This window comes from Amphiura filiformis, chromosome 10, assembly GCF_039555335.1.
Source record: "Amphiura filiformis chromosome 10, Afil_fr2py, whole genome shotgun sequence".
NCBI lineage: Eukaryota > Metazoa > Echinodermata > Ophiuroidea > Amphilepidida > Amphiuridae > Amphiura > Amphiura filiformis.
Window position 1 is genome coordinate 29,047,221 of NC_092637.1, and position 27,734 is coordinate 29,074,954.

At 37.4% G+C, this 27,734-nt stretch overlaps 1 protein-coding gene across 1 annotated transcript; it reads left to right on the forward strand.

Annotated features, from left to right (window-relative positions):
• Positions 1 to 1,743: 1,743 nt before the first annotated feature.
• LOC140162722 (uncharacterized) lies at positions 1,744 to 26,264 on the forward strand. The gene is made up of 5 exons (XM_072186007.1): positions 1,744 to 1,839; positions 13,635 to 13,714; positions 18,300 to 18,565; positions 20,955 to 21,101; positions 26,040 to 26,264. The coding sequence occupies exons 1-5, from the start codon at positions 1,826 to 1,828 to the stop codon at positions 26,247 to 26,249; spliced, it is 717 nt and encodes a 238-aa protein (XP_072042108.1). The 5' UTR covers positions 1,744 to 1,825; the 3' UTR covers positions 26,250 to 26,264.
• Positions 26,265 to 27,734: the final 1,470 nt, after the last annotated feature.

Genomic DNA, 27,734 nt, shown 5'->3' on the forward strand with positions numbered 1-27,734 from the left:
TTTCCTGTAAGAAAATCAAATATCAGTCCTAAGTCTCAACTATTAGCTCGTTGGCTGCAGTTTTAAAATGACCATTTTGTGTGTGTGGCAATGGGGACTTTGCCTCTAAAATTAGGTTATATTAGGTTATATTGGTCAAATCTGTGCCCCAGCTATAGGTTTGTGCCGGGGGTTTGTGGTCTATGTATGACCACCATTTGCCACTAGTCATCTACTAGCTACTAGCCAAACAGAACAGTCACGTGACACTCGTCTGTGTGTAGTATTTAAAATAGGGATGGGCGATACCAGCTTTTGTATCGATTGCCGATGTTCAAAATTACCAATGAAACAATGATCCACAATAGGCCTAATTATTATCCATGGGTGAAGGAGGGTGTGGTGGTGGTGGTGGGGGGGGGTACGTATGGCTGTGCCACATTAACAAACTTATACTTAGCCTACTCTGCATGGGATTACGAATCTTAACACAAACAACACAGGTGATAATAAAACCAGTAGAAAATATCACTTTAATCAACAAGATGTAGGCCTATTAACCCCGGGGATGTTACTTTGTAACAAGTTTACAGCTTTCGCTTTAGTCAGTAAACAAAGTTGTCAATTTAAAACTTCGCATATCTTTTCGTTCCTTTGTTTCCACAATGCTTAACAGAAGATATTAAAACAAATAAAAATTAATGATCAGCTGACTCTTTCTGTTGTCAGTTTAAGTTTAAAACACTCTTAACACAATTTTTGTGTTGAAATTAATAAACAAAATCAATACATTATTGACTAGCCTACATGTAGTTTCAAATCTTTCGTAATGCATAATAATGGTTTTTGTAAAATATTTTGTAAAATATTTGTAATTTCTTTGATTGGGATCGAAAATTACCACTTAAGGACACCTGAAAAGCTCGGATGTCTGAAACATCCTATAGGCCTACGATAGGTTGTGAAGTTACGAAAAAATTCAAATCCCTAGGCAAATAGTTTGTCGAAACGCTTTGAATGTGATTGATTGGTCACTGTTATTTGTTATTCAAAGTAACATTTTCAAAATTGAGATTTTGACCTAATTGTAATGAATACACTATAACAAATACACACTTAAAATTTTAGAACCATACGTGCTGTTGTTTGACAAAATTTTGTTTTGTCATGTGTGTACGGTGCGCCGCTAAGGGGCTGTCACCCGCTGTGCAATAATTATGAGCCCAGGGGGTAAAATTTGCAAACGGCTCGGCTCGCCAAAAATCGATTGCCCCCCCCTCGGCCTGTCAAAATCGCCTCCCCCCCCTCTGAGCCCGCCAACTTTGCCCCCTCTTGCACATGCCAATTTTTTTGGATCCCAATTTGCAAACTTTAAATGGTCTATAGGCCTATAGGCCCGGCCTATAATAGGCCTAGCCTACATGTTGCGAGCGCAGCGAGGAGGAAAATTTGCATAAATTTAAGCATTTCCGTACGGTTTTCCTAAGCCTTTTTAGAGCGTTTTATTTCAAAGGCGCCCCAAGAATGTGTGCCAAAAATCGCTTGCCCCCCCCTCTCGGCTTGCCAAAATTGCTTCCCCCTCAATTTTACCCTCCCCAGGGCTCATAATTATTGGACAGCCCCTTAGTGTGTATCCCATAGACAATGCATTGGAATTACATTTAATCGAGTATTGATTATCGCCCAACGCTAATGTTTACGGAGAACTTTTGCGTTGACAGAACTAGAAATGGCTGCGCAGGCTCAGCCCGCGGCCAAAGCTGGGGGCGGCGTAGGGCGTCGTATCCCTTACAATAATCAGATTGGTTTGAAAAAAAGAACCACAGGACCGCTGAGAGTGGAAGACATGACTGAAGTTTTGTAAGTACACCCACCATTTGAACAGTTTCGATTGTCTTGTTCTTTTTTCACCATGCACCATCAACGTGCAGTGCAGTCAGAGAAAATAAAGGTAGAGAAGCGACACTCCGTACAATTAACGTGCAGACGGCCTATACCGATGTGAGGACAGAAAATGTGACTCTCCTGCTCGTCTCGGGCGCGGGCCAGACTGTATGCGGTATGAACAAAAACATAATTAACTGGTTGTGTAGGAGACTAGCAGGAGAGTCACATTTTTCTGTCCTCTGCTGTCCTCCGGAGTGTCGCGGTCCTGGTGCAGTGCCGTACATGCAATGCCAATGAATGTACAATCATAACAATGTACAATTAATTACTACCGTACTATTACGCTGACTTTCGTATTCGGCGAGGAGGACGATTTCGACCTCCTGGTTTGTTTACAAACAGAGAGGTAAACAAAAAACCGTTCCGCTTGTCCAAACACTCAAGTATCAGAAGGATGGTCCACAATTATAGGTATGATAGGTGAATTCAAATTTGCCATCAAATTGCATCGTTTTATATATCAAATTAAAGCCCTTGAGTAAACTAAGCCAAAACTGAAAACCTTTTTTTTCATAGCACTTTCCGTAGCAAAGTTACATCTTGTCAAAGATTGACTTTCATCAAAAAGATTCAGCTAGCAAAATTCCCCAAAACGGCATTTCGGGGTGTTTCTAGATCTTAGTCTCATGGCGATGGCAGCTTTTTTAATGGAACTGCTATCAAAATCCTCTAAAATTCCATGTGCGACTTGATTATCACCATAAAAATCATATATTTGGGTCAAGTGAAGTATAGAAAACATATTTATGTAGGTTTCCTTCACCCACCTATTCTCGAAAAAAATTCAAATTTCTATGTAAATATGCATTGTGTTGGGGCCCCGGTCTCGGCGAATTCGCTGACTAGTAAATGTGTTAACTAATAGTTGAATCATTTTCTTACGATCCGTGACCATTCATAGCATACCTTTGTTTCTCTGTGGATTTGACTAGATAGACATATTCTAAGAAAAAATAACTCCTATGTCCCTCCCAAAAATGGCGGGAAAATCTATTTATAGCTCATTTTTCAAAATGGCGCCGGTGACATTTTGAAAAACATGAATATCTATATACCATGTTCTGGATAGGCTATAATGACAAATAATATGCCGTTTTCCACTATCTTTGGCATGCCCAACCTTTTAAGATAAAATTCAAAGTGTTTGGAGGTCATCTTGACCCCTAAATCTAAGATGGCCGCCAGTTCCATATTGAAAAACATGAAAATCGATATATCATAAAGTGGATAGGCTATAATAACAAACAATGTGTCGTTTTCAACTATATTTGGCATGCAAAACCGTTTGAGATCACATTGAAAGAGTTTGGGGGTCACATTGACCCCTAAATCCAAGATGGCCGCCAGCGTCATATTGACAAAAACATGAAAATATATATACCATGAAGTGGATAGGCTATACTGACAAACAATGTGTCGTTTTCCACTAGTTTTGGCACGCCAAATCTTTTTTTGTCATATTCAAAGTGTTTGGAGGTCATCTTGAACCTTAAATCCAAGATGGCCGTCAGCGCCATATTTAAAAACATGAAAATCCATATATCATGAAGTGGATTTACTATAATAAACAACAATGTGTCGTTTTCAACTATTTTTGCATGCAAAACCATTTAAGAGCATATTCAAAGAGTTTGGGGTCACCTTGACCCCTAAATCCAAGATGGCCGCCAGCACCATATTGACAAAAACATGAAATGGATAGGCTATACTGACAAATATTCTACTATTTTTGGCATGCCAAACCTTTTCATGTCCTATTCAAAGTGTTTGGGGGCATCTTGACCCCTAAATCCAAGATGACTGTCTTAGCCATGTCGAAAAATTCACACACATGAGGCCAATACTTATTTTTACTCAATTACTTATACTATAGATTTTGAAAGTGTTACCTTTGTTCTTTCAGGAAAGTTGCACGTTAAGAGTATGTGATGGAGAATAGACACTGAAGAGCTACAGAGCAACCAAGAGACTGATACACTAGAATGCATGCTGAAAGATCATTGCTCTGTAAAAGACAGTTTAGAAAAAGAAGAGAAATAAGAGAACATTAAGGACAATTTTTTACAATGGAAGGGCCTTGTTAAATTTCAACATGTCAATACAACAGTGGAATGGGATAAAGGACCTAAGGGTTATCATATGCATGCTACTTGTTGTACTACAATGTCTAACACACGCTCACTGCCAAGCCACAAAACGCAAGCACAAATCTGAGAAATTAAGAAAAAAAAGCTGGGATGTCCGGTCAGCAATCATCTTTCTCAGGACCTCCTCCCAAGAAACTTCGTTCAAGTATAGGTGTTCTGCATGATAAGGCATTGTGCGTCAACAAAAGTCTGGTAACCGGGACAAAAACACTTTTGTTACTTTTGACACAAGATGCATGGAGAAGATTCAAGGCACACACTATCTACATTGCAGATGAGGATACAGGAGAGCGGTTAGATACGTTTATAACGTCAATCCCAGACAGGCAAACAACCTTTGGCTTGGAAATCAGATACCACCGTCATTGCTGGCGTCAATATGTCAGCAATCAAGCGAGAGATAATCTCAGTGAAAATGCAGAACATCTACAAGATGTTAATCTTCGGGAGGCTCAAGCTTTGTTCTTTACACATCCAACAAGTCATATTTAAAGATCGTGAAATACGCATCCTTGAAGGATTACATTCGCATTACTTCAAACTACGGGCACATTTCCAAGTAAGGTCCATCCAGCTACCTCAAGGAACTTCTGATTAAAGAATTTGGAAATGACATAGGATTTTCTTTAGAAGAAAGTTAGTGAGCTTGTGTATGATACAAGCACTTCCGAAACATACATCGAGGCCGCGCTGTTATCACTGGGAGTAACGGATTGGTTATGTCGCAACACGACTCAGAGAACAGGTCATCAAAACAACCACTGTTCCTTGGCCCCCGTATATACATGAGGTGGAGCAAGCTGAAAACTTGAGTGAGCTCCTACTAAAGTTCATTACCTGGTTGAAAAAACCTAACACAGGTCTTACTGATGATAACCCAAAGGTCCGATCAATTGCGTCAATCTTAGGGAGAGATCGTTATTTACGACAGGGGAATTGGAATTTTGAGGGGAACCCGAATTTTTATTTGATCTTGAGGTGGAAACGCAAAATTGTTTGTTGAACCATGAGGGGGATTGTTAAGTTTAAAAGGGGGAATCTGACAATTTTGAGTGGACGCGAGGGGGGAAAGCAAATTTTCAAATTCCGCCCTTGTTTTCACGAATTTCTCCATTTAAAACTTAACAATCCCCCCTCCTGGTTCAACGAAAAATTTCAACCCCCACCCTCAAGATAAAACAAATCGGGTTCACCCTTGAAAATACCAACCTCTGTCGTAAATAACGATTGCTCTCTAAGATTAACGAAATTGATCAGACCTTTGGGTTGTCATCAGTTGAACATGTGCTAGGTTTTTTCAACCAGGTAATGAGCTTTAGTAGGAGCTCACTAATGTTTTCATCTTGCTCCAACTCATGTATGTACGGGGGCCAAGGAATAGTGGTTCTTTTGATGACCTGTTCTCTAAGTCGTGTTGCGACATTGTTGAGCAACTGGTCATCCGTTACTCCCAGCTCTTGTATCATACACAAGCTCACTAACATTCTTCTGAATACGTTCGTGAAATCCTATGACTTTTCCAAATTCTTTGATCAGAAGTTCCTTGAGGTAGGTGGACCTTACTTGGGAAAAGTGCTCGTTGTTTGAAGTAATGCGAATGTAATCTTGGAGCAGTCCTTCAAGGCTGCGTATTTCACGATCTTTAAATATGACTTGTTGGATATGTTGAAAGAACAAAGCTTGAGCCTCCCGAAGGTTAACATGCTGTAGATGCTCTGCATTTTCACTGAGATTATCTCTCGCTTTATTGCTGATATATTGACGCCAGCAATGACGGTGGTATCTGATTTCCAAGCCAAAGGCTGTTTGCCTGTCTGGGATTGACGTTATAAACGTATCTAACCGCTCTCTTGTATCCTCATCTGCAATGTAGATAGTGTGTGCCTTGAATCTTCTCCATGCATCTTGTGTCAAAAGTAACAAAAGTGTTTTTGTCCCGGTTACCAGACTTTTGTGGACGCACAATGCCTTATCATGCCGAACACCTATACATGGGCAATTCCAAGCAAAAGTGGACATGACTCAAAAAAATGAAATTGCCAATATATATTTCTTTTAACTTTTATATTATTCCAAACAGATGTAAGGTTCAAGTTATAAACTTTTTCGGCATTTTTCTAACATTTTGGGTTTTTTAAAAAGTTTCTTTGGAGAGTGTATTTTAAGTGAAAAACTCCTGTTCAACTTAGATATTTTCCAAGTGGGCCTATTTTATTAAACATGGGCACTTTTCTTTTAAATTTGATACATTTTATATCTCTGAAATATGGTCTTCAAGAAACATCCAACACATTTTAAATAATCCCCACTAATTTTTTTTCTTTCATTGCGTTTTCATAGCACTAAATATGGCGTAGCACGAGTTACCGAAAGATGCATTTTTTTATGTATTTTTAAAATGTTGGCAATGTAATTGATGCCACTTATTATTTTCCTTCTACTAGTAGTGCCTTGAGTAAAAAATAAGAAATTAATATACAAAACACTATCCATCACATAATAATGACCCATTAAAAACTGTAGCACGAGTTACCAGTAGCACGAGTTACCGATGTAGCACGAGTTACCATAGCCCACTTCCCCCTGTAGCAGCAAAGGTAATGCAAAATCTACCACTTGGCAGCAATAGAGGATCTCCCAACTACATGAATATATGCATTTATATGTGACCATGGTATTGGTAACTATTTTTTTTCTTTCATTGCGTTTTCATAGCACTAAATATGGCGTAGCACGAGTTACCGAAAGATGCATTTTTTTATGTATTTTTAAAATGTTGGCAATTTAATTGATGCCACTTATTATTTTCCTTCTACTAGTAGTGCCTTGAGTAAAAATAAGAAATTAATATACAAAACACTATCCATCACATAATAATGACCCATTTAAAACTGTAGCACGAGTTACCAGTAGCACGAGTTACCGATGTAGTACGAGTTACCATAGCCCACTTCCCCTGTACCAGCAAAGGTAATGCAAAATCTACCACTTGGCAGCAATAGAGGATCTCCCAACTACATGAATATGCATTTATATGTGACCATGATATTGGTAACAGCTTTCTAGCAGCAGTGTAGCCAGTGTTGGGGGGGGGGGGGAGGGGGCAGCCTGCCCCATGACAAACTAGAATAATTTATGCAGTTCGTAATTAAGGTGCCCATACACACACACACACAAAAGTGTGTAAATAACAAAGGTTTGTAAATAAAAAATAATATGCAATATGCAAATAAGCTCATTAATATTCATAAATATGCAAATAACATGACACAAAATTATACAGCACATCAGGCCACCATATCCAACCAAACCAAGTTTGAAGTTGATTGGTTATTGTGTTTATAATGCTGCAAAGTGGATTAATGAAAATGTAGGCAAAATTTGTAAATAAGCTCATTAATATTCATAAATATGCAAATAACATAACACAAAACTACACAGCACATCAAGCCACCATTATTCTATCACCATACCGGTACCAAGTTTGTAGTTATTGTGTTGGAGCTGTACAGTGGATTAATGAATTTGCTTCCGCCCGGACAGCCAAACAAAGAAAGAAAGAAACAAACAACCAGGCAACCACACATGTGTGGGGGCCAAAAATTAAAGAGAAAAGTGACCTCCTGTCGCAGGAAAATTTAAGTAAAAATATGGAAGGCAAAGATAGAGATAAGATTCAAGGAGCCAGTTTCGACCCCGATCATGTGCCAAAATAGTGTAAATTTATTTATACCAAATTTTTGCACACACCAATAAAGTCCTTTTTTTTTTTTTAAAAGCTCAAAGACTTTACATTGTACAGTCTCTCTAAAAAAACATGCTACAATGTATTTAGCATATATCCCACTATCAATACCTGGTCAAAATGATGCAACCAAAATTTTTAGCCCTCCACCCCCTAGGATCTAGCCTAAGAACCAATCAATTAATATGGGCCTCATGGAAGAACAGAGGATACCTTAAAACATCCACTGAATGAGTAACCGAGGCAAAAGAAGAAATAAAACAAACAAAATAGATACTGGAAATCCTGAGATTAACAGCCACAGTGACATTGTTGATACTGAGATTTGTATAGTTCTGAGATTTGTATTGGAAATTGGTTTGTTGTTGAGTGTAATGAGGCTCATTTTCCAGCTTAGTGAAGTGATTGAAATCGGGCAAACTAGAGTATTTGCACCAAGCAGGAAATGGTCTCAACCAAAAGATGACCAAACATTCTATAACTCAGAAAGCAATTTTTAAAAAACTTACAGAGCAAATAACCATGAACATTACAAGTTTTGTGAGGGAATTTAGAGTCAAATAACATGGAATTTAAAGTTTTATCAATTGTTGACTGTTCAATTTAACTGTTTAAATTTAAGCCCTAGAATAAAATATCCAAACAGGATCAAGCAAGGCGTATGTAAGGCTGGGATGTTTGTATGTAATGTGTGTGGTACATTGTATGCTGGTACATACACTGAATAGTGTTATTTGTACATAGATGGGTTATTTGGGGGGTTATTTGTACATAGATTGAGTTATTTGATCATTACACCAGTTGTTGAGGAATTGTTATCCAAAAAAAATTGACATTTAGATGAACAATACCATTTTATATATGGCCGGACAAACTGTAGCACGAGTTACCGTAGCACGAGTTACCATGTTTTTTGCCAGTCAATGTAAAACTATGAGGGGCACAACTTTTTAAGGTATACCAAAACAAACCTTATTATAGCAATTACTTATCATATAATCAATAAGGCTTTAGTGTTTTTTGTTTTAGCACACCATCAAAATAAAAATGAGTGATTTTTAAGCATGTCCTCTGCTCGTAGCACGAGTTACCGATTTTTACATCTGTCCCATACATACAAAAGTTGATATCCTGAATTAGCAATACTATGAGGATCTAGCCTTGAATGTTGGGTATTAAAATACAAAAAATACAGATTCCAATCAAATCAATTTAAAAGCTGGAGCACAAAGTATGTAAAAGGACGCCATAAAGTGTAGCACGAGTTACCGTGGAATTGCCCACATGTACTTGAACGAAGTTTCTTGGGAGGAGGTCCTGATAAAGATGATTGCTGACCGGACATCCCAGCCTTTTTCTGATTTCTCAGATTTGTGCTTGCCTTTTGTGGCTTGGCAGTGAGCGTGTGTGTTAGACATCGTGGTACAACAAGTAGCATGCATATGATAACCCTTAGGTCCTTTATCCCATTCCACTGTTGTATTGACATGTTGAAATTTATCAAGGCCCTTCCATTGTAAAAATTGTCCTTAATGTTCTCCCATTCTCTACTTTTTCTAAACTGTTTTTTACAGGGCAATGATCTTTCAGCACGCATTCTAGTTTATCAGTCTCTTGGTTGCTTTGTAGCTCTTCAGTGTCTGTTCTGTTCTCCATCACATGCTCTTAACGTGCAACTTTCCTGAAAGAACAAAAGTAACACTTTCAAAATCAATAGTATAAGTAATTGAGTAAAAATAAGCATTGGCCTCATGTGTGTCACATCTTGAAAATCGATGTTCATGTTTTTCGACATGGCTTAGACAGTCATCTTGGATTTAGCGGTCAAGATGCCCCCCAAACACTTTGAATACGACATGAAAAGGTTTGGCATGCCAGAAATAGTGGAATATTTGTCAGTATAGCCTATCCACTTCATGTCAATATAGTGCTGTCGGCCATCTTGGATTTAGGAGTCAAGGTGACCCAAACTCTTTAAATATGATTTTAAATCGTTTTGCATGCCAAAAATAGTTGAAAACGACACATTGTTGGTTATTATAGTCAATCCACTTCATGATATATCGATTTTCATATTTTTCAATATGGCGCTGGCGGCCATCTTGGATTTAAGGTTAAAGATGACCCCCAAACACTTTGAATATGACAAAAAAGATTTGGCATGCCAAAAATAGTGGAAAACGACACATTGTTTGTCAGTATAGCCTATCCACTTCATGGTATATAGGTTTTAATGTTTTTGTCAATATGGCGCTGGCGGCCATCTTGGATTTAGGGGTCAATGTGACCCCAAACTCTTTGAATATGATCTTAAATGGATTTGCATGCCAAATATAGTTGAAAACGACACATTGTTTCTTATTATAGCCTATCCACTTCATGATATATCGATTTTCATGTTTTTCAATATGGAACTGGCGGCCATCTTGGATTTAGGGGTCAAGATAACCTCCAAACACTTTGAATTTTATCTTAAAAAGTTGGGCATGCCAAAGATAGTGGAAAACGGCATATTATTTGTCATTATAGCCTATCAAGAACATGGTATATAGATATTCATGTTTTTCAAAATGCCACCGGCGGCCATTTTGAAAAATGAGCTATAAATAGATTTTCCCGTCATTTTTGGGAGGGACATAGGAGCTATTTTTTCTTAGAATATGTCCATCTAGTCAAATCCACAGAGAAACAAAGGTATGCTATGAATGGTCACGGATCGTAAGAAAATGATTCAACTATAAGGTTTGCCTAGGTTACCTACACAATAGCGTGATTCACGTAACATGAATAGGGATTAAAAAGCTGTCACGTCACGTAGAATCAGGCTAGCGGCACTCTGTACAAATTGCCTATACCGATTCCGTAGACAAAACCTGTGCCCTGTGGCACAGTCGCATCCCCTGCTTGTACGTGTTTATCTAGGTCAACGTGGCAATGAGTCAGGGTCAGAGGACAGCGCAATCTGTCTGCTGCCAAGATCCGTAATATATTTCTATTTATAGTCACCTTTTTGTACCGTTCGCAGAAAGCGTGACGTCTGCTTAGCAACAACAATATGGGCATATTTTATATTATTTATGTATTTGAACGGACGCTTTTAGGCCTATATCAGTGGCACACGCCTTAATTGGCGGTGCGTTCATATAAAAGACAAAAAAACAAACATTTAAAACAACAACAACAATAACTCATAGGAAAATGAACCACATACATCCAATGACAGCGCCTTTTCGTAGCTACGTCACATTATAGCTCATTCATATCATTACATATTCAAAATCACCTTTCAAGATTTGTGGCGTGACGAACAGACTCTTATACAGGTATCGAGCTCACGCTGTCCTCACTTGAGCGATCGATGTAGCGCCTCTCTATATTTAGTACTCTCAGGTAGAATCTGAATCTGAATGTATACTTTAACTTAGTACAAGGAACTTATACGATGTCCTCATTCACAAACTGATACTATCTGTCCATCGTATAAGACTGTTACCGCACGGCAACTGGTTGAAGGAATATTACACAGTCAAGAATAGGCTCCATCATTTTTTTGTTCTGAACCCTCCCAGTCTCCAAAAACATCAAAACATCAAAAGCGTTGCACTTATGCTTACTTAAGACTGTCCTTTTCATATGACGTTAGACAAAGTAGGGCCAACTTGCCTAGAAATGGTCAAATTTTGGCAAGAAATATCTCTGTGTAATCCAATGTAAGTCCCATATCACATCGTTATCGGCGATCGAGTTTTTTTTTTCCTGAAGTTTGGTTGGTACCCACCAGCGTCATGCATGTGACGTGACACAGCTAAAATAAGCGACCGGGAATCGGGGATCGTTAAAACGTCAACAAATTTCAAAACACAGAAAGCAGTAAACTTATTGGCGAGCGGTCCGAATTTTGAGCCATAAGTTTACGTGGTGAACTAACTTTAACTAGTAACAAACGCACGGCGCATGCGCGAGCCGGGAAATTCAGTTTTGGTTTTGAAACGTAAACAAAGCCGAATATTTAAAAAACAACTCCATGCAGAAAATCACTTCATTTTATAAAACTAAGCAAAATTACAACAATTACTTCAGGGAATATAAACACCAAAGTCGTATCTACCACATATGTCAAAAAGAAGTTGAAAATTCATTAGATAAGCGAGAAAGGGTCGAATTTTCGGTCAAAAAAAATTTAGAAAAAAATCATATATTTTTTGGCCTAAAACTTGGCCATATAAACAAAATTCCCGTACACCACCAATTTCACGATTTTTGTCCTCAAAAATTAACTGAGTAATCCTCATAGTGTTTTCAAGTCAATTCCCCGGGAGACGGAGAAACGGACATATAGAAAAAAAAGATATTTAATTTTATTTAATTTAATCCACAAATTGACACCTGAGTCGGGGCGTTGCAAACGTGTCATATACGGTGAGTATGTGTGTACATAATGTAGGGACCGAGCCTACAGCAAGCTTGAACTTCCCGGCTCGCGCATGCGCCCTGCATTTGTTAGTTAAAATGTATACTGCATAACACTCCTGGTGGAGTCATACACGCAGGATGAGGTGTGCGCTTGAAATTTACTAGTCTTGTTGGTTGAGGTGGCTTATGACGGCTGTTTTAAATTGCTTGGTGTCTTCTATGGTGGTTACTGAGTAGGGAAGTGAGTTCCAGTGAAGTTTCATGCCCAGGACAGTAGTAATTTGACCTCAGCTGACACCTGGGTGACTTTGGGAATTGGGGTCATCTGAGGTCAAATTAGCAAAAACGGTCGTACAAGTATAAAACTTGGTGGGTAGGCCTACAGTCAACATTTAGAGCCAAATTTTTTGAAGGTCATTTTGGGGTCATCCGAGGTCAAATTATTAAAAACTGTCATATGGGCATGAAACTTGGTGGGTACAGTCAACATTTAGAGCCAAATTTTTGAAGGTCATTTTGGGGTCATCCAGGGTCACCCAGGGGTCGTCTGAGGGCAAATAACTTAAGGAACTATCGTATGGGCATGAAACTTGGTGGGTACAGTCAACATTCAGAGCCTAATTTTTTGAAGGTCATTTTGGGGTCATCCGAGGTCAAATTACTAAAAACTGTCATATGGGCATGAAACTTGGTGGGTACAGTCAACATTTAGAGCCACATTTTTGAAGGTCATTTTGGGGTCATCCAGGGTCACCCAGGGGTCATCCGAGGTCAAATTACTAAAAACTCATATGGGCATGAAACTTGGCGGGTACAGTCAACATAAAGAGCCAAATTTTTGGAAGGTCATTTCAGGGTCGTCCAAGGTCATCCAGGGGTCAGCTGAAGTCAAATTAGTAAATACTGTCATATGGGCATGAAACTTGGTGGGTACAGTTACCATCAGCCAGGTAATCGCGCCCAGCCGAGAACCGCCAAATAGGTCTACGGGTAAACGCCTTTATGTTATGATACATCAACTTTTGACCAGTTTGGTCCGGTTTTGACCGGTTTAAACCTGGTTTTAACCGCTTCGTGGACAAAACAGGTTTTGACCAGTCAAAAGTCCAACCCTGCATGTATTGTCTAGCAAACACGGCTCTATGCACTAAAGTCCCAGATCTGATGCACACACAGTCTATTACTCTAGATGTGATGTAAAATTCCGTCCCGATACATTTTAAGACAATTTTTTAACGTTCCGGAAGGGGCGAACAAAAAATTGAGTCAAAACTTTTCAAACTATCAACTATTATAATTTCATAGTTTTGTTGATGAGTGCTATTCTTAAATTAAGTGCCAAACCGCTGTATAAACCTGTACCTATATGTAGCTTATTATTTTGTTTGTATGATTTTTGACAGGCCTGATGGCAGGATTGCATGCTTTGGAGTTGGACCTATGGATTGTATGCCAAATGAATTACGACATATCTCGTATGGTGGTAAGTGTACCCGGTACTACAATTACAACTATTTTACCTAGTTTTAGGAAAGAAGGAGAAGGGCTATTGGAGTCTGGTTCTTGCTAGTTAAGTGCACTTGAAGAACTTCAAACCCAGTGTTGTTAATTTACTGGTAAATTAAAAATGGCGGTTTAAAATTACCGGTAGATTACGGTAAATTACCGGTAAAAATGGTAAAATAAGTAAATATGATTATGATTATGAATAATCTTTTGATGTACGGTATTCTACACGTTTTATGAAGAATGCGGCTGTAAATTTGATTAATTATTATTTATTACCGGTACTCAGCAAATCAAAATTGCAAATGAGAAACATGTAAAAATGACTTCTAAAGGCAATTAGCGTAGCAGGCTGACGACATGTAATTCAATGGAAGCATCTCTACATATTTTCAACTGGGTACGATGCACAAGTGAAATTTAAGCTTGAGAGTTGAGATGTTGTTATTTATCAGTAACTTCTAAAGATTTGATAATAAGAAATGATGAAATTTCAGCAGGGGGGATGCGTAACAGCTCGTATGTCATGAACTAGGTACAAAAAATATTACACACTGAAAAATGACATAAACGTCACCAATATGTACCGTAGAATGAGGTGAATAGGGACAGTTTTGGCACTCTCTAGATTGTAGTTTTTTAGCTCATTGCGTAACGCAATGAACTCTAGGCATGATCCATTTTTCTGTAGGTTTTTTTTTTTCTCTTGCTACATCGTTTGAGCAATGGATCTGGTAATTTGAGGCGGTGATCTTTGCATGATCGTTCATGATTGTTACTTATTTAGCTAAGAAAATTCGGACAGAAAGTATCATTTTTGGAGCATTTTCTTACGAAAAGTTTGACCAAATTTCAGGGAATAGTCTCCTATGCAGACTGTTTGTGGTGCTTTTCATATTACAAACACTGTACAAACTCCTTGATCGTGCGAATTTGTAAAAGAGATGTTGAACTTTACTGTTTCAGTGCGGCTACAATGTTTGCTTTTCAGTGTTGCTGTGCCTTACATTCTGCAAGTCAATAGATAAAGCACCAATTGGGCTCGTGCTGTGTAGGCCCTTACTTCTGAAATTCTCCCAATTTGGGCTACCAAATTGTTGGTTGGCAACCCTGACTAATGACTAAGAACAAACATCTCACTCATTTATCACACATCTACCCAGTCACTAAACCCAATTAGTTATGTAAACATTTACTCAAGGTGAGTAGCACTTTTTCAGTGCCTGGTATATCAGGATATGGGTGACAACCCCTCTCTGAGGTGGAATGTTTTAAAATTATTGTTATTCGATTTGTAAGGAAAAGTAAGTATGTTTTGCCGTTTCAACGAATGAAAACGAGCGAGTATTACCAAAGTTATGTTTGAACTAATTATGACTTTAAAAGTTCTAGGTATAGGCCTAAATGTAACAATAATAGACTATATAATAGTTAATATACAGCATCATATGGTCAGCAGAAGAAAATTACATCACCTATGATGTCATATCAGTGTCCTTGACCGGGGGTCCTTACTCCTTGACCACTGAACAGCGTGATATCATGTTGATAACAGAGCTATAGAATCAAAATCTTCATCATATCACAGATTCTCAACAACCTGTGATCATATGGACCCTATTGATGTGAAAGTAGTTATCTGTCATATCCTGTGTCGTTTTATGGATAAAAATGACTCAAAATGTTATTGATGAAATGGTTGCTATCATAAACATCAGTTTTGTCTTTTCAACAGGAAAAATCCGATACAAAATAAAGTTTTTAGGGCCTAGCTATAATATGGGCATAATTTATTCATGTAGGCCTATAGTATTGAACAATGTACCCCATTTGACATGCACTTACAATGTATAGATAAATAAATTGTCTTACTTTATTAATTTAATAACTTCTTTATTATAAATAAAATGACACATAACTTATGTGAAGTCACTTTCTATCTTTTTTATTTGATTCATAAAATTACATTCAACAAAATGATTGAAGAGAAAACACACAAGGCACTAGGCAGACTGTTATAGAATGGAGTAGGTAAGATGCCATGTCCATAGCTAGCTTCGCAGGAGTTTCCGACTAGCAATCAACATGATCAGCACATTCAGAAAAACACAGTTTAAGAGTGAAGATTGTGAGTAATCAGTCCTTTATAAATGTGCTGGCCACTATCTATTATCATATAGTCCCGGGGGAGGGACACACTTTAGAAGTGACGGGTATAAAGCCTACCGGCGTCGCGAAGTAGGGGCCTATCAGGTACAAAGCATCATTTAAAAAAGGGGGTCATTGGGTATCCGATGGTGCATCCAAGACATTTTAAAATATATACAAACGAAACTGTATTAAACAAAATAAAATCAAAGGATACTTGACAAGTAAAAGGTACACATAAATAAATGCCTTGAATAAATAAATATCTTGAGAACCGTAGGCCTAAGTATATTTTCAAAATGCTGATTTGTGCTTGATCACAGCACTATGGTGATTTTGAGGTTTGGGAATACTGAAATGTGTTTTTCAAAGTTGGCAGCCCTGTAGGGGGCCTATACATAGCTATACATGGCTATACATGGCTATGACATGGTTACATTATGGCTATACATAGCTATGCATGGCTATACATGTATGGCCATACATAGCTATCCATGGCTATACATAGCTATGCATAGCTATACATAGCTATGCATGGCCATACATAGCTATGCATGGCTATACATAACTATGCATGGCTATGCATGGCATTTACCATGAAATTGTTGTAGTTTTTAAGTTTCAAGTTTTTATTTGGAAATTGCTTTTACATCAGTGGCACTCATCTATCCGATGGTGCATCCAAGACATTAAATATACAAACAAAACTGTATTAAACAAAATAAAATCAAAGGATACTCGACAAGCAAAAGGTACAAATAAATAAATACCTTGAATAAATAAATATCTTGAGAACCGTAAGTATATTTTCAAAATGCTGATTTCTGCTTGATCACAGCACTATGGTGATTTTGAGGTTTGAGAATACTGAAATGTGTTTTTCAAAGTTGGCAGCCCTTTATACATAGCTATACATGGCTATACATGGCTATGACATTTTTACATATGGCTATACATGGCCATACATAGCTATCCATGGCTATACATAGCTATCCATGGCTATACATAGCTATGCATGGCTAGATACATAACTATGCATGGCTATACATAGCTATGCATGGCTATACATAGCTATGCATGGCTATACATAGAGATGCATGGCTATACATAGCTATGCATGGTATTCCTGACCATAACCCATAACAAATGAGCTACAGCACCAGTGGTGCTCTTGTTCCCTGTAGCCGCATGAGCCAAACTTTTGAGGGCATATTATGTCCACCCATATATGCCTTTAATCCACCAAATAAAAAATTGAATATATGTGGGGGGTATATATTTTTTAAATAAAATTTTGGTGTCTCTATTGACCCCCGACTTCGGGGTCAATAATAGAGACAGCACTGGTTTTGGTAAGGAAAGTACAACTTTGAAGGAGTGGAGGGAAAAGGGACACCAAGTGAGTTTTAAATAAAAATTCCTTTAAAAAAGGAATGGGGTGCCCAATGGAGCTTTCATGTAATGTGCTGCAATGTAACCGTTTGGATACTTTTTTTCTTTAAAACAATAATGTAATATTAGCATAGATAGCAAAGAAAGGTGTAAAATCGTTTGCATGGGATGTAAGAGGATAGGTTTCAAATAAAAAGGAATAAAGCTCAGGTTACCATTTCAGTTACTAATACTATTGTTAGGAAATGGTAGATCATGTGGAGCAAAATTATTTTATTCAGAATATAGGTTTACATAATATTTTATCCTTAAGGATTGTTGTAAAACAGCTTTTATTTCTTATGATTGACAGCATCAGGCTACCATTTGTTAGGAAATAGTTTATGATGGGGGGTAATTGTTGCAGCAGAATTATTTTATTCAGAATATAGGTTTGCATATTTGATTCTTACGTGGATTGTTTTCCAAACAGGGGTATTTATAAATTTCTTATGATTGACTGCATCAGTAAAGAAGACAAGGACAAACAATCTGAAGAAGTGTTATTTAGTGATTTTTAGGTAATCAAGCTACTGAAAGATGAATATTATCATTTAGATAGCAATGCTTTAGGCCTGTACGAGACACACTAGTCCTAGATTAGACCACTTAACCACTTAATTTTTTGGCTAATTTGGATGAAAAAAATGCTCAGGAGATCATACTGCATCAAATAAGCTGGTTAACTAAGAAATTTGAAGCATCATCATTCTTTAACCCACCACTAATATTATAATAAAATTATTTTTACTTTTTGACTTATACGGCCTCACAAAAAGTGGTCCAGATGGAATGTAGAGCCATTTTTGGCCACTATAACTTTAAAATGGAGCAAGCTATACTTTTTCCAGTTAAATATTTGAAATCTGCAGCAAAAAGTAACCCAGAATACCAAGTTTGAAGGTTCTGGGTGGGCACAGTTCCACCTTATTGATTTAAAAACCCAAAAATCATACATTTATTGATGGTCAATCTATTTGCAGAGATATCTTGCGTGGCCTTCCAAAAAGTGGACTATGGCGTTGTCAATGCACTTCTACCTACCGACCAATTTATACCTGTTGACTGGGAAGACCGTCCAACAAATGATCCACCTGAGCCTGATGACCCTGCAGGCCAATTCCAAATCCAGACTCTCCACAGGATGATACCTCTTGATGGTCAAGGTCTCCAGAATTTTGCAGTACCTCAAAGCTGGGTAGAGTTCACCAATATTACAACTGATGTTAAAAGAGCCATTCTGGCACGTGTGAGTAACCTCATAACTTAAATTTTTCCAATAGGTCAGAGCCAAAAAATAGATTAATTAAAAAATGTAAGAACAGATCTGAGCACATGATATGCAAGTGACCCTTTTGATTGCAAATGCCAGGCCCCCCCCCCTTTATTTAGACCACATTCTTTCAGATACAAAAGACTAGAAATTCATACCTGTTGTTATCAGGGGTCTAAAATTGCTGATTTTAAGTGCCATATATGTGGCTGAACCACTTTAGGAGGCCCTGAAATTCTGCCTGTGGTCTAGCATAGCTGCAATTTCTCTTTTGCGTTGCTCATAGACATTAGCACATAGTTAATCCATTCTGAATATTTAGGACCTATAAGTGCACTGTGACATTATAATGGGTCCTTCAAAGTCAAAAATAATTAGATTGAACAGTACGAAGTGCTGATTTTAACCCACTCCCTGAAATCCCAACGAAATTCAGAAATCTATCTTGTTAGGCATATCATTTCAGACACAGCTAGTGAGTGATAACATTCACCAATGAGGGTCACAACTGATTAAATTAAGAAGAAAATGCCCCTCAAAGAGCACTTGCATTTGGACCCTTAAATTCCCACGATTGATGTACATGTAAGGATCCATCAAAGTAATGCTATTGTGTAACACTCCTGACACTGTATAGTACATGGCCCCAAATATTTTATAAACTACATTTTCTAAAACATTCTTTGTATTTTTTTGTTGACAACATCTATGGCCCTCTCAAAAAAGGCACAGAATTTAGTGACTTACATTCAATTTTATTTTTTGAGCCTAGCTTGCATGTTTTTGTTACACTCCTTACACTTTGCTACGTCCAGTACTGTAACTGTATAGCCTCAAATATATAAATTTGCAAATCACATTTTCTACAGAAGTTTTTGTATTTTTTTGGTGACACTATCTACTTAGTCTGGCTATCTCAAACAGAGGTGCCCAAAAAATTGAACTACATAAGTTCCAATTTTATTGTTGAGCCTAAAATACTTACAATTGATCGTCAGGAGTGTAACATTTTGTAAAAATCTTGAAAACCATGTTTTTATGTACACATATAATATTTCTTTACATCATGAATGCGGCAGTTTGGCTTCAGGAATATATTTTAAGGGCTAAAAGAACACCAACAGACTGGTAGTTCTTCAGAAATTTTAATTATTGCCAATTAATTAATTCTGTGTAACACTCGTGACATTTACTATAATAGCTGAGTTTCTATCGCAATGCACATTTATAAAATAAAAAGTAATCTATGAATATTGCCACGTTGGTGTATGATGTATCAAGTTGAATTCTGATGTATCACTCCTGACGAGACAGGATTTCTCTTTTCAACCCGCTGTATAAAGAAAACAGTTTTGATATCATGCAAGTTTCATTTTTTTCCAAGTTTGGCCCAAATGTTAATTTTACTAAAAACAGACAGAAATAGATTGTTACTGTCATCTTAACCTTGCAATGAGCTGGCGACAAGTGATTTTTGGAACATATTTTATTTTTCGCACCATGTACATGTAGTCTGCACATGTTGGTACTTAAAGGAACAAGCTGTAGAAAAAGTTCAAAAGAACATATTCTTGTTTATGTCATAATATTGTAGTCTTCCAACCCTTTCATAACTTCAGCTCTGTAACTTATTACGAAAATTCCCGCTAGAAAGTGGTTCTTTTAATTTTAGAAAATACATTGAAAATCGCTTTGGACTTTTCGTACTGATCGTACCTAGTCAAATTTTCGGAAGGTCATTTCAGGGTCACCTGGGGTAATCTGAGGTCAAATTACTAAAAACTGTCCTATGGGCATGGATGGAACTTGGTGGGTAGCCTACAGTCAACATTTAGAGCCAAATTTTTGGAAGGTCATTTTGGGGTCATCCGGGGGTCATCTGAGGTCAAATTACTAAAAACTGTTGTATGGGCATGAAACTTGGTGGGTGAATATGAAGGTCTTTACATCATGAATGCAGCAGTTTGGCTTCAGGAATATATTTTTTAAAGTGCTAAAAGAACACCAACAGACTGGTAGTTCTTCAGAAATTTTAATTATTGCCAATTAATTAATTCTGTGTAACACTCCTGACATTTACTATAAAGATAGCTGTATAGCAAACATGTTCAACCATTGGTGAATATTTTTCTTGTTTTGAGTTTCTATCGCAATGCACTTTTATCATGCAAACATATTCCTCTTTTAATGCAAATTATGTGCTTGTCTTTTGTACTTCTCCTTCTATTGTTCTCTCACTTCTATGACATAAATCTATCCCTTTGCAGAAGACCTCCCTAGCAGTGTCATGCATTAGTAATTTGTTTGCTCTCTGAACCACTGACTGAAGTCTTAATTTATGCAAATTTTGTTTTTAAATTTCCAGATGATTCCTCCTCAACCTCAACCTCAACCTAACAATCCTGGAAATGTGGGTTTTAATACCTTGCATGAAGCTTATCAGTGTGGCAGATGGAATACCCGCCGTAAAACAGCAATTTATAAGGCAGATCAGGTCATAGCTGATATAATGGTAGGCCTATAATGAAAGACAAAGATTTAAAGACAATTTATCGCGTCTGACGTCACATGTCAATCAAACTCGAGCACGGTTTGTTTACAAGTGTCGTGATGATGACTTGCTGAACGCGGATTTATAAGCGGGCGTCTTATTGTTAATTTTGCACCTTTTGACATGCAAACCATCTCAAAAGTTAGGTATTTATAGTAGGAAACTTTCTTTGGTGAAGGCACCATGTCCACAATGCCTAGAAAAGCTGCTTTTTGCCTTGTAAAAGTATGGACTTTTTCGCCATTTGCTGCTATTCCTTTTCTCCGATCAGCACCAGATAGATTGGTCTTCCTTTTACGCGCTAATTAACCTGTGTAAACCAATCAAGGATCGTAATTGACAGCGACATCAGACGCGATAAATTGTTTTTATCTCTGTCTTTAATTATACAACTATTTGTACACGCAATCCGTAAGGATCTAGGATGATTTGTCTAAAGGTCATGTGCTATGAATTGAGGGCAAAACACGTTACATGCTTAAAATTAAAAATATAATCATGGTTTCAAACAAAAATGGTTGCAAGTCATCTAAGGTTTGTCAGAAACCTACAAAATCATATATACGGTGAGCAAAAAGTTCGTTCCACCCTTATGTCCGGTTTGCCCAAAGCATATAATGATATTATCACTATAGTTAGAGTGCCATCAGCTTTTGCCCTCAAGATTACTTGCTATATGAATGTTCTTAAGGCATACACGCTGTAAAATTTCTCCAGCCATTTTAATTTTCTTAAAGCCATATTATAACATTTGCTGAGGAAGACGCCCTCACTGAATTTTTAAAATTCCTTTTTTACACGATTAAATTGTACTTTATTAAACCAATATACCCTGCAAAAATCAAGACTCTAAGTGCTGTAGTTTTGTCAAAATCCGTGATTTTGAATTAAAGGCTGATTCAGCGCTTTATTATTACGATGGAATTATTAGTCGAACGCATACACTATGTTCATAACACACAGTACGTCACGGCGTGCGGGACGGTGATATACACAACAAAGGGTCGTACCACAACATGACCGAAGGAGTGGTACGTATTGGCGACATGTGCGCTGGTAGTAAATTCAATTTTCTTTGCTTTGCCGTAGTTGTTCGGCTCAAAAATAAAAGGGATATATCTGACAGTAAAAGCTAACATTTTATGGCAAAGAAATGCTAATCTATTTTGTTTGAAAATGTTATAATATTGCTTTAAGTGTGGACAGACATGTGTCTTGAGGAATTTAAAGAACCACAAACCTTAGAGAATTTCAAGATGGCGTCCAAAGAAATCGGACATTGCTATAGAATGGAGGAAGAAAGGTCTTAACCCAATAGAGAAATATTGTGGCCTATTCTAAAAGAAATGTTTTTTGAAACTCCTTATTGCAAAATAATAACACAACTTAGAGATAGAGTCCAGAGTGTAGGGCCTATGGCAAAGTCTAGACAAGAATGAGGAACTTCTTGTGCCATTTATTAGTGGACAGTAACTGGGGCAAGCATGGTTTGGAGGTGATCATGGTGATTGACCATCAAGGATACTATGACTACAAATAAATTTGTTTAAGGGGGTACTACACCCCTCGATAAATTTGTGTTTATTTTGGCATTTTTCTCAAAAACTAATAACACAGAGGTAACACATACATATCATAGTGGCAAGGAAACCAATTACTATGTGGAATTTTAGTGACCCAAGACATGCGGTTCATTATTTATGATATATGAAATAAGGTACCGCTAGGATGTACCTCATTTACGATCATTATATACTGAACCGCTTGTCTTGAGTCACTGAAATTTTAGTGTAGTAATAATATATGTGATCATCCACCACAAAGTGATAGTAAAGTCGGCTCTAGACCATTTTCTGTTTATTGCAGATTTTGTAACAATGTACTTTTAGCTTTAGAATGACACCTCAACCAGCTTCATCTGACATCTGGAAGTGAAGTTATGGTTCATCAAAGGTCAAATTTCGTATATATTTTACAAAGAAATCCATATATTGTTTTTGATTGTATCTCAAAATGGTAAATGCCGACTTTACCAGTTTGTGGTGGATGGGCACATATATAACTTTTGTTACCAGTGTGGTATTATTTTTTGAGAAAAATGCAAAAATAGTCACAAATTTACCACAGGGGTGTAGTACCCCCTTTTACATTTCTACTAATGTAACAACATAACAAATAGCCTTGAAATGCATTGTGTGAGTTTCATTTTAAACACATTATTAATGCTTTTTGGGAGGGGGTGGAACAAACTTATTGCACACGTTATATCATTGTAAAGCTGAAAATGTAAGGAAGACAAATTTTACAACTTGTAAGTTGATATACAGGGTGCTGCAAATTTCATATATATACATGTAGGGTGGGAAATTTAAATTTTGGTTCAAAACGTACAAAATGTTGTTCTTCTTTTATTTACTACCATGAAAACTTTCTTTTAAAACCTTTTTAGGTGTGCTAAGAACATTAATGGCTTTAAAAAAAAGCAAACTTGCAATTTAACGAGTTACGTTGCCTAACTGAGATACAGGGTGTTCAAAAATTGTACATAATTTTAATATTTTTTAGGACTTTTAAATCAATCCAAAAATTTTTCCTCCATCCCCTACACAAAAACCAATGGCATATTTGAATTCCTCATCAAATTTCCTTTTTATTGTAAACTTGACAGAAGTAGGGTCATTCCCTCAAAAGACATGATATTCAGAACATTTCAGAGTATAAATGCACGCTTAGTATATTAACGTATAGGGAAACCATCAAAGGTAGGACACAAAACGCAGCACACTTGCAACAAATCAACCCAGCTTTAACTTAATTCTGGGCACATTGTAAGCTAGACATAAACATACCAACAAAATGGTACCCCCCCCCCCCCCCCCCCCCCCCCCCCCCCACCCTGAAGATCCAGGAAAAAACATATTCAAGAGGCACTAAAAATCAATATTCCTATACTTTAACACATGCTTGCACTGACGTAGGAGCCTCCATCCCCGACATTGCATCATTCAAATTACAATATCTAGAAAAGTACAATTAGTATGTCAAACTTTCCTCAGATTTAGCTAGACAATGAGATATAAATCAGCTCAATGCCTTTCTCCATTCTATTATTACAGCAAAAAATGTATTAAAAGATTGGAAAATATGTAACGCCTCCACCCTTTCCTATACCTCTATTCACGGTGCATGACCTAAAGTAAATGGTAAAAGGATAACTCATCCCCCTCACTCTGCACAAGCGCTGGTAACTATGCATTTACAAAAATAAAATAAAAAAATGCGGAAAAGGGGCATATTCTTTCAAAGTCAACACAGACCGCCTATCATGAAAGAAAGGGATTTCACACATTGGAACAGGGTTTGAATCATACTAAGTTTGTGTTCGAGGGTGGTGAGAGTCAAATGCTAGGGTTCTAGTCGGGGTGTGTACTGTAGGTTTCCTGTACACACTAATATTAAGACTACTGTCCACTTTCCGCTTTACTGAAGTGTCCAAGAATGGTAGAGTACCCTCTTTTTTAGGATCATTGAACTTAATGTGCAGGTTGAGACTGTTGATATGACCAGGAAGCCCTCCTGATATGACCTGTAAACTGTTGAGCATAGTCTTTCACAATGTAACTTCCAAGTTAGCATGTAGACTACTCCGTAGTCCACTTGCCCATTGTGCATATTCTGTATATTGTCTTTAAGCTTAAAACTCTGATTTAATTAATGTGTGCACAATTGATAGATTTTCACAACTGATCTTTTCAGTCACCGTACTCCCTCTGTTTGTTAGCTTCCCAAGTGGACTACTGACTTTGACTTGCGGTTAACATTTTAAACACGGGACTCTATGGAGAGTTAGGCCAATTTCTGGCCTAACTAAAATTGGTCATGATGTAATGCATCTTTTAATGGATCTGGCTTGTGATTGGTCGCCCAGACCTCGCTATGGTTTAAATCCTCCGGGCAACGCCAACACAAAGGACTCAACCCGTATTTTGTAAGCATTTCACCTCTCAAAATCAGGTTCTTGACGCATTGCATTGTGGGATATCTTACACATCACGAAACAAAATTCAAGTGATTTTTTCACATCCATGGGCAACAAGAACATCTCAGCTTTAACATAACACCCTACAATGATGTCATACATTTCCTTGAGTGAAGACGTGTTATGTCCAATTGGGGAAAAATGGAACCCATCTGTGGGGCAAAACGCCCGGGGCAAAACAGAACCCTGTTCCGTTATGCCACACACCTAGGGGTTCCGTTATGCCCCATACCCGATTTTTTAGAAATATGTTGAATGCATAATACATTGTAGCATATAGGCCATACAGTACATACAGCTCAAAGCTAGTACCTTCGTATTTAAAATATACACAATTATTTGGGAATCTGATATTAATGAAGTAAAATTTCAGCACATTTTAAAAACATCTACATATCTTACATCAGACGGGTAGTACATTTTTTGACTCGATTTTGCTCGGATGTCAGTGGATTGTTTTATATCAAATTTTTTTGTAAATTCGCGTGGCCATACTTCTGTTCCTCAATATAATTTGCATTGACGGCATTGATTTAAACTGCCACCAGTCCTAGTCTAACTTGAGCGGCATTTTAGGCCCGTTTAGCGATGTGCAGTAAAAATGTAAACAACATTTATAGTTGACCATGCTTTGAGAATTGCGTTTATTTTAGCGGGCGTTTAAAGTGCAATTAAATTAGTGATTAGTGTTACATGTTTAAGAATACGGCCCTCAAGTGATGTTCAAACGTATGTTTCACTTGATATCCATCCTTGTTTTGAAGTAATACAAACCATGAATCTTCTGTTGACTACTTCTTTCTTGGACACATGGTATATTCTTTCAACCCCCATTTCTCTTATTATTATTTTCATTGCAGCTTCAAAATATTCATCCTGCAATTCACAAGTGGATAGAAGCTGTCTGTGATGATTTTACTTCAATCGGTCCAGGTGCTGTTGAAAGTTTGCTTGAATTTCTCTTCCCCAACATCAAAGTGACAACGCCTGGAGCAGTACAAACTGTTGTTCCTTCCCCATCAAACACCTCCATAAATGTATCGATCGGAGGGGTTGTGCACACAGTTTAGTGTATGGATACCACGAAGAGCAGTCGATACGGAGGGAAGAGCTAGAGTAAGGACACCACTTGCATATAGGGTAGCGCTAAGAAAGGCTGATTGCGCTCATAGGTCTAGATCTAAATCTAGATCACCAGTTCGTGAAAATACAGCTGTTGACCCTCTTTATGAAGATATGGTAGGTATAAATGGAAATCTGCCAAATAATGACCGTTCTGTGATTGATAATCCTGGTGATTATATTGTGAAGAGCGATAAACATCACCATTACTTTGAGTCCCACAGGCCAGACTTAATGGTGGTTCAGACCCAAGATGTCCAGGATCTAGATCCAGTTCCTCAACCGTTAAGAGAGGAATCACATGTCAAACTTGTGTGCGAGTTATCCACAACCCGGAAATTTGGCCCATGCGCTCTTACAACATACTTGAGAAAAACGCAGAACAGTGTATTCAGTCCTGTTTGTCGTCATTGGGCTATAACCAGGATCTCATACTGGGCCTTGTTGTTGTTGTAGATGGCTTTAAACTGATCAAAATTGAAAAAAGGCAAAATCAAGGCAACTTCTCATATGAGATATCTGAATCAGATCTCATACTATGGAACAATGCAGTTGGAATGCATGAAATGTTCCATATAATAAGCAATATATTGTAGTTGCCTACTCAAGCATGTTGGCATATGAGACTAGAAAAAAACATGATGAAGTTGCAAGGCAAGAATGAGATATTTACCCCGGATTTACCTTATTATTGAACATGTCAGAATTCAATAGAAAACAAACGATTTACCCATAAAAATACCAGGGTCTTAGCCTTACTAAATAAACCCTAGCATGTCAAAACTTACATTCTGAACAAAAAATATGGTCATAATTGAGAAATAAGTTTAGTGACTTACTCACATTTAGTGAGGATTGGTCTCATTATACAGTGCACCAAAATAAAAGGATCCACATCATTTGAGAGACTCTGTTGTGAAAATTACAGTACAAGTCAAAAATCTAAAATAGGCAATTTTCTTTCACTTGAGACCCTCAACTTTGGGACTCTTATTTTATGATTGATTCTCAGCTGATAACTTTGTCATCACTTTTATACTGGTCTTACACAATAAAGGTCTTAATTCATTCAACTGGGCTTGCTATTAAGCCTTCATTATGTTTTTATGTACATTGTAAATGTGTATCTTGTAAAATGGTAGGGCTCATCACATAGTGATGTATTATGATTTTTGGTTATATTTGGTACATAGGTTTTGAATACTGAATATTGTCTTAAATTGTGCCAAGTTCCAAAGACGAAAATAAAGTAATTAATTAGTAATTAAGATAATAAAGGAGAAACTTAAGGTGGTACTACACCCCTGATAAATTTTCTGTAAAGTCACATAAGCGTGCACCAGTCATGCATTACGCAACACACAACTAGCGTAAGCATTGCGCCTAAAACACCAACACAACTGCACATCTACTACCAACAATCATGAATGTTA

Excerpts from the sequence above, each read along its gene's own strand:
- LOC140162722 (XM_072186007.1), top strand. Across the intron at positions 13,715-18,299 it reads ACGACATATCTCGTATGGTG|AGATATCTTGCGTGGCCTTC; the intron begins GTAAGTGTACCC and ends ATCTATTTGCAG. Across the intron at positions 21,102-26,039 it reads AGGTCATAGCTGATATAATG|CTTCAAAATATTCATCCTGC; the intron begins GTAGGCCTATAA and ends TTTTCATTGCAG.